General features: G+C 35.3%; 1 protein-coding gene across 3 annotated transcripts in view; it reads right to left on the reverse strand.

Annotated features, from left to right (window-relative positions):
• DHX36 (DEAH-box helicase 36) overlaps nucleotides 1-17,500 on the reverse strand; it is a 50,930-nt gene that overhangs the window by 6,438 nt on the left and 26,992 nt on the right. The window contains exons 12-20 of one of the 3 annotated variants that reach the window (XM_001147599.7): nucleotides 17,392-17,479; nucleotides 12,844-12,899; nucleotides 11,317-11,381; nucleotides 10,121-10,264; nucleotides 7,600-7,717; nucleotides 6,757-6,855; nucleotides 2,700-2,873; nucleotides 2,469-2,555; nucleotides 1,077-1,160 (exon numbers count right to left, since the gene is read on the reverse strand). In XM_001147599.7, the coding sequence (XP_001147599.1) occupies nucleotides 1,077-1,160; nucleotides 2,469-2,555; nucleotides 2,700-2,873; nucleotides 6,757-6,855; nucleotides 7,600-7,717; nucleotides 10,121-10,264; nucleotides 11,317-11,381; nucleotides 12,844-12,899; nucleotides 17,392-17,479 (915 nt within the window). The remainder of the gene's footprint in view (nucleotides 1-1,076; nucleotides 1,161-2,468; nucleotides 2,556-2,699; nucleotides 2,874-6,756; nucleotides 6,856-7,599; nucleotides 7,718-10,120; nucleotides 10,265-11,316; nucleotides 11,382-12,843; nucleotides 12,900-17,391; nucleotides 17,480-17,500) is intronic. The other 2 variants (XM_016942201.4, XM_001147527.7) reach the window with 2 other exon arrangements.

The raw sequence follows: 17,500 nt of genomic DNA on the forward strand, positions 1-17,500 counted from the left end.
TCTGTTCATTTCATTATTTCCATTTCAAAAAGTGTTCTTACATACATCTCAAAATAAACGTTCAATTACACAGGATTTGTATGCAGACACTAATATCTACTGTTCTCATAATGGATGAGTCCTGTCTTCCTGTCTTTAAGATTTTACTTATTGCTTTAATTTTTGTCTTTTTCAGGTACCTCCATAAACTGTGATTACTTCAAGCTTTTTTCCTATGGCAATAACTTGTTTTTAAGGGGTGTCCATTCTGTTCCTTGTGATTTCTTTTGATCTTCAATTTGTTTTCTTAGCTCAGGTGTCTTTTCATTCACTCTACTGTTTATTTTCTAACCTATGTTTGGCTGAATTCATATTCTTATTAGCTATTCCATATTATGAAACAGTTTAAAGGTGTTTTCTACTGAAACATGGCATTCCACTCTTTTTTTTTTCTTTTCCTTTCCTTCCGAATTGTGGTGATCCTTTTTTTCCATTTTGCTAATGACTGGGCACTTCTGATTTGGTATGTTAGATTTTTTTGTTTACTAATTTGTAGATCTGTTAAATGTCCAGTATCAGGCCTCATGTCACATAGCTGGAGTGTATGTGTACTGGGAGAAGATGAGGATATTTCTATTCTCACTGGCTTCGAATACCCAGTTCAATGTAGTCTGAAATGTGATGGCATATGCCCTCTTTACTGTTTTCTTCTGTTTTACAAATGCTTGCCTGCGGTGTTTCACTATACTAAACCAGAAAACTTACAGATATCTATCCTATTTGATACTTTTCAACAGATTTTAGGAGTGTTAGCAAAAATGCTCAGTTCGAATCATCAAAATAGCAACTAGAATGTGGGGACAGGAACAGAAATCGAACCCTACTGTGCCTTGCTCTTATCCTCTGGAACCATGTTTCTTTTCCTTGTTTTGTTGCAGTTGATTTCAGAAAGATCCCCCATTACTTTGTGTATATATACAAATATACTCAATTTCCATATATTTGACTTTTTTGCTATAGATCTAATTGTACAAAATGGATGTATATATTCTCTAATCTAGCATATATGATAATTACTGCAAAACATTCACCATTACCTGCAGTGTGTTTGAAGACAGAAAATATTCCCAGCAATAGTCCTTTTCGTATCTGAAACCACGTCGCCTAGCCTCTTCCCAGCCCTATGGGGCAAAGAAATGAAGAAATCTATATTTCTCCCGCAAACAAAGATTACTACTGGTTTCCCTCTTTACTTTAGTAAAAGCTTAATATTCTACTAATATTTAATTTTCTTTGTAAAAAATTCGAAGAATTTTATAACTGATAAAACTAAAAACACATACACTCCCCATGATCCTAGTCCTTAAGAGATAACCACCACTGAAGTTCCAGACCTTTATACAATTAAGTATACAGTAATATATTATGTATTTTACACAAAATGGCATCCAAACTGTACATAATACACTAATCAAAAAGAACACACTATTAAACTGACTTAAATGCTATTATATATTTTCAAATTCACAGATTTTCTTTATAGTTTGCTTTTTTTTTTAGAGGAGGGAAATGGGGAAAAAGGAAAGACAAGCTGAATAAGCTCAAAGACAAAAAAACATGAACTTTCCCATAATATGTCACATGAAACAGAATGTAGAGCCACAGAAAAAAGATACTGCCTCTAAAAACCAAATTACATTTAAATTTTACCAAGATAGGTGATAAATGTTTACCCTCAGATACACGTGGCTTTGGGGAGCAGAAAATGTCTCTTTAATCTGAATTATGTACATGATTATGATCCTCTATTACATGTTAAATCTGAATACAGGGTAGTTTATTAATGAATAGAAAGAGACTGTCATTAGCGTTAATAAGCCAAAGATACAAAGAAATTATTAAATACAACATTTTAAAATAAACTATTCACTTGTTCATTCTTACCAAAAACTATTATTTCCCCAAAACGGTAAATGTAATGAACTATTACAAAATTAAAAATGAATTATAACTTTTTTCAAATGTTCAGCTAAATTTCAACATTCTCAGTAATTTACTCCTGATACCTATGATAATATAGATTTTGGTTTTTTGGTTTTTTTGAGATTGAGTCTCACTCCATCGCCCAGGCTGAAGTGCAGTGGCATGATTTCAGCTCACTGCAACCTCCGCGCCCCGGAGTTCAAGCAATTCTCCTGCCTCAGCCTCCTGAGTAGCTGGGATTACAAATGCCCACCACCACCCCCAGCTAATTTTTGTATTTGTAGTAGAGACCGGGTTTCGCCATGTTGGCCAGCCTGGTCTCAAACTCCTGACTTCAGGTGATACACCTGCCTCAGCCTCCCAAAGTGCTATGATTACAGGCATGAGCCACCGTGCCCAGCCTTATAACACAGATTTCAAAAGGTTAAATATGATCCTTATTCTATTATTAGCATTTCATTTGAATAAACTATCATAATCCAGGACAAATTTTTTTTTTTTTTTACCTCAAACGCATTCACAACTGTTAAGTGATCACTTCTAGTATCCTTTGCCAATTCCTTTCTTCTTGCATCTGCAATCTTTTCTTTTCCCTTAAAAATAGCAGACATAGCCAATTTAAATTGCTCTGATGCTATAATGGAGAACGACATTCTAATAAAACGCTAATGAAAAATATATCTAAGCAACTCCTGTTCACATCTAAAATAACTCGGTTTTATTTCCATTTTTCTTACCAGTGGAATGACAAATGGATCTTTGAAACTGAGACTAGCAGCAATAGTGAGTACTGGGTCTAAGCAGCAGAACAGTGCTCCAAAAAGAATCATTTTTCCAATATGTGGCTCAACGGGTAATCGTGCCAAGTGGACTCCAAGAGGTGTCAATTCTTCTTGTTTATCCAAAGCGTTCTGTAAAGGAAGAGTGTGTGTTTAAAATAGATCCTGTAAAGCGTTACATTTAAAACGATTTTAGCTTGCTTTAAAAAGAGTAACAAGCCACTACTCTCTCTTCTAAGTCCAAATGCCCAAATATTGTTCAGCTTTAGTTTTCCCTACCAAAACATGTTGTGAGGTCAGCAAAGGTTACAAACTTATTTAAACAAAACCAAAATTAACACACAACTTGGCTTTTCTGTGTTGAGAGAAATACCAGAAATGACAAACTTTCTGTTAAATAAAGTCACCTAATAAAGTATAAAAGTTGTAGAAACAAACAACAAAAAGATACACTATTATACATTTGGAATACATAATGCACACTCTCTAGATTCTAGTAGTTTAGATGACGCGAGACAGAAAAGCAAAAGAAAAAGGAACTATCTAAAACCACAGAAAATGGGAGTGACTTCTGCTCTGATTCCCTAGGTCATCTGGTCCAACCACCCCACTGCGGACAGCTAGAAAAGTAGCCTGAAGATACAAGGAGTTAACAAAGAATTGTAAATCAAGAGGTTAGGGAATGACAGACATCTAGGGGAGGTGAGTGCAGAGGTTGGGGCCTCTTTTCCTGGCAGAAAGGAACATAAATCCTTGCTGAAAAAAAGCTACCCTCATCCCAAGCTTCAAATTTTTATCTATAAAGAATTTTGTAAACAGAATTTCCAGTGCACAATTAAAATAACTAGGCATATAGATGCAAACAAGAAATAATAATAAAAGAACCCATAAGCATCCCATCAGACACAGATTTTTACTAAACAGTTTTGGAGAAAATACCCTTAATTTTTTTTTTTAAAAGACCTCTTTCAAATAAAAGAAAAAGAAAAAAATGTGAAACCCTCAACTTGTTTTCTGAACCTAGAATAGCTTGATATCTAAATCTTACAAGGACATCTGAAGAAAACTAAATAAACTTACATATGAAAATCACAAAACAAAATAATGGCAAATTGAATGCTGGCAAGTTAGGTTTACTCTAAAAAGAAAAATTTGTTTAATATTTGAAACATCAGTTTAACTGAATACATGAACCAACTAAAGAAGTCATACCATAATCTCATCAGAAGCAGAAGATATGTGATAAAACTGATTATCCATACAAGATAAAAATGTCTTAGTAAACTTAACGTAATAAGAGCTTCCACACACCCAAAAAAAAAAAAAAAAAAACACCAACAAACACTTTACTCTCAATGACTTGCTGATAGCTTCTCCTTTGAGAAGAAGAATAAGAAGGCACCCTATCATATCACTTCTGCTCAACATTGTATTAAGGGTCCCAGAAACTTGAAAAAGAATAAATAAAACTCTAATTATTTAAAGATGTGATAATATATGCAGAAAAAAATCTACATGAAGTTATTTGAATAAGGGGACTTTACAGCATTAATGATACAATCAATCATTCAAAAAGCAACTTTATTTCTGTATTATCAGACTCGAAAGATGATGAAATATTTAAAAGCAGAATCCAAAAATACCACTAACCTAGAAGATTAGTGGTATTTTTGGATTCTGCTTTTAAATATTTGAAATCTAAATTTTAAAAAATCTAAATAAAGACATATAAAACCCCAAAGAAAACTCTAAAATACTGAGACTGAATACCCAAATAAACAGAGGAATAGATGATGATCTTTTTGCTAAGACTCAATACTGTAAAGATGTCAGTTCTCCCCAAACTGATTTATAGATGGAATTCAATCAAAATCAAACTCCAAAGATTCTAAAATGTATTTGGAAAAACAAAGCACCAAGAAGGACCAAGACACTCTGTTTTAAAAAAATTTACTATTATTATTATTTTTTTTAGAGATAGGGTCTTGTTCTGTCATCTGGGTTGGAGTGCAGTGGTGCAAGCACAGCTCACTGTGTCCCTCAAACTCCTGGGCTCAAGCAGTCCTCCCACCTCAGTCTCTAGAGTCAAGACGTTTTTGAAGAAGAATGAAAGGGAGTGATTTGTTCCACTAGAAAACAAGATTTATCATAAAGCTAGAGTAATTAAGGCAATGTGATACCAGCTCAGGAGAGAAATACAGGCCAACAGATGAGAAATAAGCCTAGAAACAGACACACAAATCCACAGACATTGACCTATCAAAGACTGCAGAACAAGGACAAAAAGAGATGAACTTTTCTATAAATAGTGCTCAGTCAATGCTCTACATTTATTTATAAAAACTTTTATTTCTACCTCAACCCCAACACACATCAACTGCAGATGCATTATAAACAAAACAGTAAAATTTTTTTAAATGTATCTTTATGACCTCAGGAAAAGACTTATTAAAGTGTAAAAAGCAATAACCTTTGAGAATGATACATCTGACTGCACTAAAATTAGGAATTTAGACTGGGAGTGGTGGCTCATGCCTATAATCCCAGCACTTTGGGAGGCTGAGGTGTGCGGATCACTTGAGGTCAGGAGTTCCAGACCAGCCTGGTCAACATGGTGAAACCCCATCTCTACGAAAAATACAAAAATTAGCCAGACATGGTGGCAGGTGCCTGTAATCCCAGCAGGAGGCTGAGGCAGGAGAATCGCTTGAATCTGGGAGGTGGAGGTTGCAGGCTGCAGTGAGCCGAGATCATGCCACTGCACTCCATCCAACCTGCGTGACAGAGTGAGACTCTCTCCAAAAATAAAATAAAATAAAATAAAATAAGGAATTTATCAAGGTATTAAAAAAAGGAAAGTTGAAAACAGATATGCAATATACAACCAATAAAAAGCGCAGATCAAGAGTACAAAAGGACTGTATGATCTGCAACCTAACAGAAAAAGACACTAGCAATTTATGAGAGACTACACAAATGGATAATAAACATAAAAGCTGCTGAAAACTTCAATGACAGTCATAGAAATGCAAATTAAAACCACTACATACCTACCAGCATGGTTAGAATAAAAGGCCAATTAATAAGAAAGGTTGGTGAAGCTACAAAGCAATGGGAACTCTCATCCACCACTGGTAGGAGTTTAAGTGGTTTGCAACCATGGAAAACTGTTGGGCGTTATCTACCCAACTTGATCATACATGTACCTTATAACCCAGGACGTGGAGGTTGCAGTGATCTGAGATCATGCCAGTATATTCCAGCCTGGGTGACAAAGTGAGACTCTGTCTCAAAAAAAAAAAAAAAAAAAAAAAAAGAGGAAAAAGAAAAAAAACCATAGCTAAAGCAACAATACATTTGAATCTCATAATATTAAGTGAAATAATCCAGAGCTCTGCTCCCTCAAAGAACAAAAAAACCACACACATTCTGTATGGGTTCATGTAAAGTTCACAAAATAGGCAAAACTGAACTCTTTATGAAGATGCATACTTGTAAAACCATCAAAAAAAAAAAAAAGCAAGCCATTATAGTTAAAGTCATGATAGAGGTTATCTATCATGATTGGGATTAAGGGACAGTGGAGTGATTACGAGAGGGTAAGAAGGGGGCTTTTAGCACACTGGGAATGTTCTTCTTGATGTAAGTAATTACTACATAGTCCTTCCTTTGTGATAAATCATTTAGCTGCATATTTGTTTTACTCGCCAGTAATTAAAGTACCAGTAACTTAAAAATTTCAAATTTTATGTAATCTTAAATCAGGCCTACAATAAAAAAAAATGTGCAAAAAGGTCCTAGTCTTTTAAGAATTATTACGAAGATATCACTTTATAACTTTCTAATGCCTATCTCATAACCTGATAGTTCTAAATTGATAGTCAAATAGCCAATCAAATTTGGCATTGGACATTATTGGTCTACTTTGCAGTAATGAGAGTAAACATTATAATTAACTGGTTTACATGCTGTAGTATTCTAAGTTAGAATTAAAAAAACAAGAAAACAAATTTACCAGCTCCATCAGGTGTCTTATGGAGAGTAACACTGCCTCATTTGATGGTGGGTCCATTAATCTACTCAGAAAATAAGCAATTCCACCTAGCCTTAAAATCTAGGTGGGGGAGACAAATATTATTAAATACATATAATATTAATATATTAGCATTACAACTTAGTCCTACCTGGGCTGATGACTCAAAGCATCAAATTTATACATGACTTTCAAGTTATTTTACCAAAATGAATTAAAATTATATTTGTATTTCTATAAAAACATGTTTAAAGTCCTATATATATTACTACTTTCTACCATCAACTCTATTAATAGGAAAAGTAGCTGGCTAAAATCTCAATGAACAAGTTGATTACCCACTATCTTCAAAAGTAGCTGGCTAAAATCTCAGTGAACAAGCTGATTACTCACTATCTTCAAAACAAGGCTAACTATATCAAAAGACACAAGATACTGAAATAAGTAGTTTATAATGAAGGATAACATGTTAACATGTAATAACAGTAGCTAATGTTTACTAAGCACTTACCACGTGCCAGGCACTGTTCTAAGAATTTTAGGAGGTTAATTTAAACAACCTGCCCAATATAACAGAACTAGCTTTTCCGGCATAGAAGCAGGATTCAAACACAGGCAGCCTGCCTCCTCTAGAGCAGTATATAATTTAAAAGTGTTGAATATACATTTGAAGGAAGTTTAAACACACAATTTACTAATGCACACATGAAATAAATTGTGAGTTAATAATTGTTTCTTGGAGATTAATACAGTACTTTGTTCTATAAAAGATGTTGAAAATGAGATCACTTCCATTTAGTTTCTTCATTCTCCCACCTAATTTACCTTTATTTGTAAACAAAGTTCTTCCAAAGGAGTTCTCAAAATTTCTGGCAGTTGATAGTCATCTAGAAGACTTGCTCTAAGACCATTATACAGATGATAGCAATGACCAGGTTGAACTCTTAAAAAAAGAAAAAAAAACAAAATGAAACAAAGAGGGACAGTCATCAATGACTTTTTAGAACTGCAGAGAAAATACTAGGCAGGGAAGTAGCCAATATCAATTTCTTACATGCCACATAATAGCTACTGTACGTAATTATTTTTTCCTTTTTATGAATCATGTATTTCTTCTGTTTAGAAAAACGTTACACCCTCTACCCTCATCACAGTTTTAAGAAAGATACACAGTAATTCCTCCCCATGCCAATAATTTGCTTCCCTATTTCTGACAGATTCCAAATTACTGTGCTCAGTAACAGCAGTCTACCTAGGTTAAGGTTAAGAATAGTAACGTCAAGTATGCCTTGTGATCAATCTTATTATGTAATGAATCCTGGCATTATGCTAACCTGTCTATATTACTGAAAAACATTTTAAGTACTATATATTCTATTTAGTGAGTTTTCAGAGGGATATTAAAAGTTTCTGTTTTATGTATGTAACTAGAGCCATGAATGATATCATTTTTTGAACAATGGTAAGACTAGATGTAGGCCGGGCGCGATGGCTCACACCGGTAATCCCAGCACTCTGGGACGCTGAGGTGGGTGTATCACCTAAGGTCAGGAGTTTGAGACTAGCCTGGCCAACATGGTGAAACCCCATCTGTACTAAAAAATAATATAAAAAATTAGCTGGGTGTGGTGGTGTGCTCCTGTAGTCCCAGTGGGAGGCTGAGGCAGGAGGATCACTTGAACCCAGGAGGCAGAGGTTGCAGTGAGCCAAGATCGTGCCATGTACTCCAGTCTGGTGACACAGTGAGACTTCATCTCAAAAAAAAAAAAAAAAAACTAGATGTGAAGAGGTGACCATATTCATGTATTCTCAAGTAGAAGAGATATTTCTTTAGGCTCTTGCTGCTATAGGAACAAAAATGAATTCTAAAAATCTTAGTTATTTTTTCCATGAGTCTACATAGACCCACTGTCTATTATATAATATACCTCAATATCTCTCCAGTAGAAACTAAAATAAGAGTACCTCCATTGAAAGCCACATACTATAGCTTTTTCTGATCTCCAAAATAATAAGGTTTGCAGAAGGAATTTTTATCCATGGAGCCTACAAAAGACTGTTTTCCTTTTAAATTAAAACAGCAATTCCACAGTTAACCTACCGCACAGGAGTGAGGACGAAGGATTAGTATTTAGCTCTATTATTGTTTCATGGAACAAATTTAAGGCTTAGTATGTTTATTATTCACATATAAAGGTGTGCCAAAACCTGTTCACTATGGTGAATACTTTTTGAATCAATATTTAGAGGTGATGGGTCTACATGGGAAAACCTCAGTCTTTCTGGGTCCCTTATCAAGTTATTCCCTGATAACTGATTATTAGGAGGGTATACTTCTTTGACTAAACCACGATTTTGGTTCAATAGCATCAACTATCTAATAAACTGTCTTGAAATCAAATTATACTGGGATAATGTGCAAAGATTACAGCAAGTCAGTCAGAGCTTTATGGATATTGTACAAACTTAAAACGAGGGGTTGATAAATGGCCTGTAAAGTTTTCTTTCAACTCTCCTTTTCTTAAGTCTGTATCGAAAGATTAATGGAAATCTCTTATTCTATCTGTAAGAGGCAAAAGAAAAACCCTCTTCTGAAAATCCATATATGGCTCTTATCACTCATATGAATAAGTGCAGAAATACTGTACAATATGCATTAAAGTCCAATTCTTTGTAGAAGTTCAAGACAAATCATTTTTCCTATCATTAAGACAGAGATAGTTTTACTTCTTAAGTTATTATGACATTATGAAGAAAAGTACTTTCCTTGTGCTTTCATTGAAAACTACTGGTGAAAAATCAGTACTGCTATAAAATTCAGTGATTAGGAGCCTAGCCTGTGTAGTCAGAATGCCTGGATTCAAATCCTGGCTCTGTAATTTAGAAAGCTATGGGACTTTGGACAAGTCATTTAATTTCCTTGTACCTTAATTTCCTTATGCGTAAAATGGATATAATAACCTACCTCATAGTACTGTAGTGAGGATTAAGAAAGTTAATATGAATCAAGTGTTCAGGAGATGATCTGACACTCAAAAAGTATTAGTTGCTATTATTATCACACAATATATGCTTTAAAAAAATGAAAACCAACCATTATAAGTAACATAACTTATTAATCAAACTTAGAAACTGAAGGCAAAAGATTCATAAAATAGAAAACTTGGCAGATACTTTTCCAAACAAACTACGATTAGAACAACTTTCCTATTTAAAAATGTTTTGCAATAAGCTCAAAATAATAAGAAAGGTAACTCTTAATAAATATCTTTAAATGCCAACATCACATTTTGTTACACAAAATTTTTGTGTGTTCTAAAAGCTTTGGACAGAGTTCCCACCTTACCTTCCAGCTCGACCTTTTCTCTGTTTGGCATTAGCTTTACTAACCCACTCAGCAGACATTGTACTGATATTGTTCTGAGTATCAAAATGTGTCTCTTTTATTTTTCCTCCATCTATCACATAAACGACATCATCTATGGTAATGCTGTTTGGAAAACAGATATATAAAATGTTAAAACACACACACACACACACACACACACATCGAAAGCACTATTAACCTATAAAAGACCTATAAATAGGGATTTCAGAGCATTTTTTTTTTATTACATCAAATGATTTTAGCCATTCAGGATTTTCACTACTCTTCACACCCACGTTTACCAATATTATAGGGATCGAGTACCTAACAGTAGGCAGTGTCAGGCACTGTAAGTGACAGCACAGTATTAGTTCTTCAGATCATATACTAAATTCTTACTTGCCTACAGTCAAATATCACAGGTTGCCTCATACCTAGCACTATGGGAGCCCCAACAGCATGGTTTAATATCAGCTTCCATAAAAGAATCTGTTTCAGTGACTAAACTACGTCTTAGTACCTCCAAGAGAATACAAGAACATTTAAAGGCTGGATATAACTAATTACCAAATACTACCCCCAACCAGAAACAGGCGAAAGGACAAAATTTACCTCAGCTCCCATGCTTCTTTAGGAAAACAAAACAAACAAAAACCAACACCTAAAATGCTATTTCTGAGCTAAAGCATTACTATAGGTTAAAAAACCCCCACAAAACTGGCCATGCATGGTGGCTTAGGCCTGTCATCCCAGCACTTTGGGAGGTTGAGGCAATAGGATCATTTTGAGCCCAGGAGTTAGAGATCAGCCTGGGCAACATAGTGAGACTCCATCTCTACAAGAAATTTAAAAAATCAGACAGGTGTGGTGGCACAAGCCTGTAGTACAAGCTACTTGGGAGGCTGAGGTGGAAGGCTCACTTGAGCTGAGGAGATCAAGGCTGCAGTGAGCCATGATCGTGCCACTGCACTGCAGCATGGGTGACAGAATGAGACCTTGTCTCAAAAAAGCCCATAAAAAATAAAACTATGCTCACTGCCATAAAAAAGGTTTTATTTTTAATAAATTACAAGGTATACGGTAGAGAAAAAAGATTAAGGTATATGGTGTTTAAAACTTTATGGTGTTTAAAACTTATGTAATCATCAGTATTTGATATTTAAAACTATTTTTACCTAGTCTCCGCGATGTTGGTAGCAATTACTATTTTCCGAACACCAGGAGGGGTTCTTTTAAACACCTGTAAAAATAAATACATCAGAATCACAAAAGTACACTAACTTCTAATACATTATATTTGTAATTAGAGGAATTACCTCAGATACTGTTCATTTTTAGCATTCTATGTTCATTCACTGACATATACATCTAATATTTATCGATGTATTTATGAAGTATAGATCATTTTCAATATTACAAAATTATCTTTTGGTAAACCACATTAAATCTCCCACAGATGTCACAATCTTATCACAAACAAGATTTCCAATGAGGTATCATTATTTAAATTTACAGCAGTTTTTTAACAAAAGCTGGAGGTTATAAAGTAGAGGGAGGGATATTTCTGTTAGGACAAGAATAATGAAGTCAAGTCTCCATGGGTAAGAACACTGAATAATCAGGCAGATGCCCAACCCAGCAGAATAAATGTCAACTGTGCAGCTGTACCAACCACTGTCTACTAGCTTGAGATCAGATTGGAGTGAAAAAAAAAAATCCTCTTTAAATGGAGAATTCTACAAATACTGCCCCACAACCCGACAATGTCACTAAAGTAGAAAGAAGATAGGTAATCAAGTACCACTGGCGATAATGCAAACAAACAAAAAGCAAAAACTTATCCCTTCATTTACAAAACTGGTAGTCAATACAGAAAATGTTTCCCAGGCTATCTCCAGCAAAGGAATACATAATTTACTAGGTTATGGTGTGGAAGATGAATACTTCCATGCTGGATACTCTTTCAGTCTTTGGAATCAAGAGTTTTCTTTCTTGCCCCCTCTCTTCTCTCAGGTATGTACTCTGTATCTAATTCATGACTAAGGTACCAGCAACAAAAATATTAAAAGGGTCTCAAAGAAAAGTATCTTGATATTTTCTTATAAAAAGAGAAAAGGATAAACTAGAAATGGGGGGAGGAGCAGGTTTTCTAATCAATTTCATTTTGCAAGAGCCTGCAAATACTGTAGATCATAACATTATCCTGCCTCTGAGAATGTAGTGTTCACTCTAATTAGGAAAGCGCCTGTATCTGATGGAGCCAAACATTCATAATACATTATTAAAACAGAAATTTTATACCTGTGAATATACTAATTTTGTGAAATTAAATCTCAAATCATCATCAAACTGTAGTATGTCACAGATCATTAATTTCTAGGTTTGGTTAGTTTTAGTAGTACTCACAGACCTTTTCCTCTTACTCAGGAAACTCAACCAAGTTACTGGTGAAACCAATTCTTTAAACTTTTTCCTAATGTAGACAAAACTAATCTGATTTGTGGGTTATCCGCTGATATTCAAGTTTTTGAGCAATCATCCCCTGAAGACTCATTTGCAAAGGTTCTCAAAGAAGTATTTTTTTACATGAATTACTATTTGAAAATACTCCTTAAAAAAAATAAAGGAAAACACGTAACAAGCAGTCCTTAAAGCTTGCCTCAGTTTGAAATACATTTAACAAATGTATCCATTTAACATACCTGTGTCTGGTTAACTGTAGGCATCAGTGAATGTAAAGGTATAATTAAAAATTTATCTGAAAATTAAAGAGAATTAAATTTTAAGATAAAGAGTTGCAGAAAAGCTCCATCAAACACATATGAGACAGTGAATTCAGAAGCTGAACCGCTCAATTCTTTTTTTTGATAAGACATTGAACATTATTTAATGAAAACAGCTAAACCATCTGAGTTGACAAACTGCCCATCTGTTTAAGTGAACCAAAAATTCTTTATTTTTATTTCTACATACAAACAGACCAACTTAATTTCTTTATAGTCTTGTTTTCTGAGCGCTCCAAGTTCAAGCTAACATTTTGTTCTCTTAGTTTATTTCATATTGATAAGTATTTTCCCCAAATTCTTAAAGAATGCTCAAAAGTTGGGAGTAATCTTTTCAAATTACACCAATAAAAACTGAATGAATAGCCAACAATTCTGTTTAACATGAATACGTTTGTACACTTTGGGTGATCCTATTTTTCTGTTGTTCAGTCAGGGTCTCATTCTGTTGCCAGTTGCTGTGGTGTGATCTCTGCTCACTGCAACCTCTGCCCCCTGGGCTCAAGTGATCCTCCCACCTCAGCCTCCCGAGTAGCTGAGACCACAGGCATGCACAACCATGTTTGGCTAATTTTTGTATTTTTTGTAGAGATGGGGATTTGCCATGTTGCCCAGGCTGGTCTTGAACTCCCAAGCTCAAGCAATCCACCCACCTCAGCCTTCCGAAGTACTGGGATTACAGATTACAGGCATGAGCCCTGCACCTGGCAATCCTCACTATTTCAATCAAACCGATAATATCTAAATTTTTAGAGCAAATTACTTATTAAATACCCATGTCCTAGTTAGAAAATAATGAAATAGTCCTTGTTAAAAATAATACATTCCAGGCCAGGCGCGGTGGCTCATGCCTGTAATCCCAGCACTTTGGGAGGCCGAGGCGGGCGGATCACGAGGTCAGGAGATCAAGACCATCCTGGCTAACACGGTGAAACCCCGTCTATACTAAAAATACAAAAACTTAGCTGGGCGTGTTGGCAGGCGCCTGTAGTCCCAGCTACCTGGGAGGCTGAGGCAGGAGAATGGCGTGAACCTGGGAGGCGGAGCTTGCAGTGAGCCGAGATCGCGCCACTGCACTCCAGCCTAGGCGACAGAGTGAGACTCTGTCTCAAAAATAATAATAATAATAATACATTCCAAAAGTGACCCACATTTTACACATATTTTGTTAAAAATATAAGAAATTCCTACTTTTTAAGTTTCCAAATGAAATAGCTCAAGCCCATTCACAATTATTAGCCAACACAGAAAGTCTGGTGTAATGCAGTGATGGGTGAAAGGGAGAGTATCAAGAAAGCAAGGGTTAATTTCACATTTAACTATGCTTACAAAAATACAATCTGACTTAAATGCCCAAATGATTCAAGTCAGCTATACTTCCCCAGAAAAGAACTGTTGTTATCTAAAGGATATGATGATCCCCATGGACTCTGACTGTGAAGAGATTTTACGAATCTTAAAAATAAATAGTGAACAGCTGCCAAGCAACTGATGTTGCTAAAAAAGAATCCTCTGAATTACTTGTCTCTGTGACAGTATGAAATATTACAACTATAATATTCAAGCCAAAAATACTTGAATTGAATCAAGCTTTCAGATATAACTTTCGAGTTACAGGAAATAAAGGTAAGAGAGAATCAAATGAAATGATAGCATAAAGAGTCACACAAATTCAGAAAGTTGGACTTATTAGAGAACAAATGGCCTGGTCTTTTCCATGACTTTATACTACCATGAGGAAAAGCAGGGAGTGGAGGGGAGCAATGTTCTAGAGCTAGATCAAAAGATGTTGACACTTTCTATAGTTTGAGCAGGCTAGTTGTGAAAGACACTTTTCAGAAAAATGGGAAAATCTGATTACAGACTGGATTATCAGATGGTATTAAGGATTAGGTATGATAAAGACATGATGGTTATGTAGAAAATTGCCTTTAGAGATTCTTCCTTATACATTTAGAAATGAAATGTGACAGCTGCAATTGACTTTAAGAAAAAACTAGGACTGAAAAAATAATTGTTGGCACTGAAGTCGTGGATTCATTAAGATTCTCTAGTTTTGGCTGGGTGCAGTGGCTCACGCATGCAATCCCAGCACTTTGAGAGGCCAAGGCAGGTGGATTACAAGGTCAGGAGTTCAAGACCAACCTGGCTAAGATGGTGAAACCCTGTCTCTACTAAAAATACAAAAATTACCCAGGTGTGGTGATGGGTGCCTATAATCCCAGCTACTCGGGAGGCTGAGGCAGGGAACTGCTTGAACCTGGGAGGCGGAGGTTGCAGTGAGCTGAGATCATGCCACTGCACTCCAGCCTGGGAAACAGAGCGAGACTCCACCTCAAAAAAAAAAAAAAAAAAAAAGTTTCTCTAGTTTTTTTGTATATTTAAAATGTTTCATTATAAAAAGTTTAAAAAGTTAGCCAGGGATAATAAAAGTAAAAACGATTCTGTTGAAGACTATATAATTGGGAAAAAAAATTTATATTGTTGACACCATACAACTAAGAGAGTCTTAATGAGAACAAAATCTATACTCTTATGAAAAGAAAAAAACAAGAAATTGACAAGCATTTAATAAACTGAGTTTCAAAACTCAACTTCTCAGCACAGAGGCCAATTTTCTCTCCATGATAGTGGTTAACTATACAACTGATTATCAAGGCTAAATTTTTTTCAACATAATTTGAGAAAAAACACTCAAGTTCTGGAAAGATTTCCTTTAAAAGGAATTGAGCTGGTAGTGGAAGTGTATACATTAGCAACTCTTTCCTTGAGAATAATTAATTCAAACTAGAAAGTTAACGAAGTCAATTATAATAATCTATAATATACCCTTTTCCCACTCTCCATCACATACACTAAATGATAACGTTATATTTTGGTATATATCTTATCTTCATTGGTAAATATATGCACACACATTTTTTAAAATTATAAGTACACTATACAATAATGTTTATAATAATGGGGGAAGGAAAGGCCAGAGTTAGATTCAGCCAATAAAAAAATTCTAGTTGTTTGAAAAATTGAGCTGTCTAATCATGAAAAATTTTTCTATAAAGTTATCACACAAAAAGAAAACAGAAAGCAGTATTTCTTTATAGAGAAGTCAATTAGATCAAAATGCTTTGCAAGCTAGATAGTAAATAATTTTAATTACAGAGAATGCTTTCAGAGCATAACAGGATTTAACAAATAATAAATATATACATTTATTATTTTAGTCAATACAATTAGATCAAAATATTTTCTAGTGCCTATAAATTTTGTCTGGCTGGGCGTGGTGGCTCATGCCTGTAATCCCAGCACTTGGGAGGCCGAGGCGTGCAGATCACAAGGTCAGGAGATCAAGACCATCCTGGCTTACACAGTAAAACCCTGTCTCTACTAAAAATACAAAAAATTAGGCGGGCGTGGTGGCGGGTGCCTACAGTCCCAGCTACTCAGGAGGCAGGGCAGGAGAATCTCATGAACCTGGAAGGTGGAGGTTGCAGTGAGCCGAGATCGCACCACTGCACTCCAGCCTGGGCAAGAGAGTGAGATGCTGTTTCAAAAATAAATTAATAAATAAATAATTAATTTTGTCAAAAGCACTTCAACAGAGTAGGGTTAGAAATTATATTCAGGGGCCACACGTGGTGGCTCAAGCCTGTAATCCCAGCACTTTGGAAAGCTGAGATGGGAGGATCACTTCAGGTCTGGAGTTCGAGACCAGCCTGGTCAACATAGTGAAACCCCATCTCTACTAAAAATGCAGAAAGTCAGCCGGGCATGGTGGCACATGCCTGTAATCCCAGCTACTCTGGAGACTGAGGCAGGAGAACTGCTTGAACAAAGGAGGCGGAGGTTGCAGTGAGCCGAGATGGCATCACTGCACTCCAACCTGGCAACAGAGCGAGACTCCATCTCAAAATAAAAAAATTATATTCAGAACTGTAAAAATTAAATAGAATTTTCTTTGTAGTTTTTATATTTGAAGTTAATGATTGCTGAAAATACTCTAAATTTTATAGAAAAAAAGGTTCTCATTCATTTCTCTAGAGTTTATATGTTTCAAAATATGCTGTTCATACAGGATCAAAATCACTTGAGGAATTTTAACAACTTCAGATGTTCAGGTCGCAGTCTTAGATTTGGGGTGATGATGGGGTCTAGGTATCTGAATCTTAAAGAAGCTCCATGGGTGACTCTGTTGTATACTCAGAATTCAGAAACACTGGGCCAAGGGATTTCTTTTTTGCAGCAGTAAGTGAAAAAATGAAAAACCTCACATACCTATGCTTTAAGAGCCAATTTTATTAGGCAAATTGTGAAAAAGAAAATATTCTCTTCATAATACTAAATAAAGAGCTTCACCTTCATCTGTGACCTAGTAGAAGCAACACTTCTTTGAATAAAAGAAAAAAATACACGTCATATATAATTCAAATACCACTCTTTGAATTACAGTAAAATACATTTACATAGTACCTGATTTAAACATTACTTGTGACATCAAGAGATCATGTAAAGTGCTGATATTGTCCCAGCCTGGTAGAAAGACCAGTATCGCACCATCCTATATGAAGGGGAAATAACC

Source organism: Pan troglodytes, chromosome 2 (assembly GCF_028858775.2).
Source record: "Pan troglodytes isolate AG18354 chromosome 2, NHGRI_mPanTro3-v2.0_pri, whole genome shotgun sequence".
NCBI classification, from domain to species: Eukaryota; Metazoa; Chordata; class Mammalia; order Primates; family Hominidae; genus Pan; species Pan troglodytes.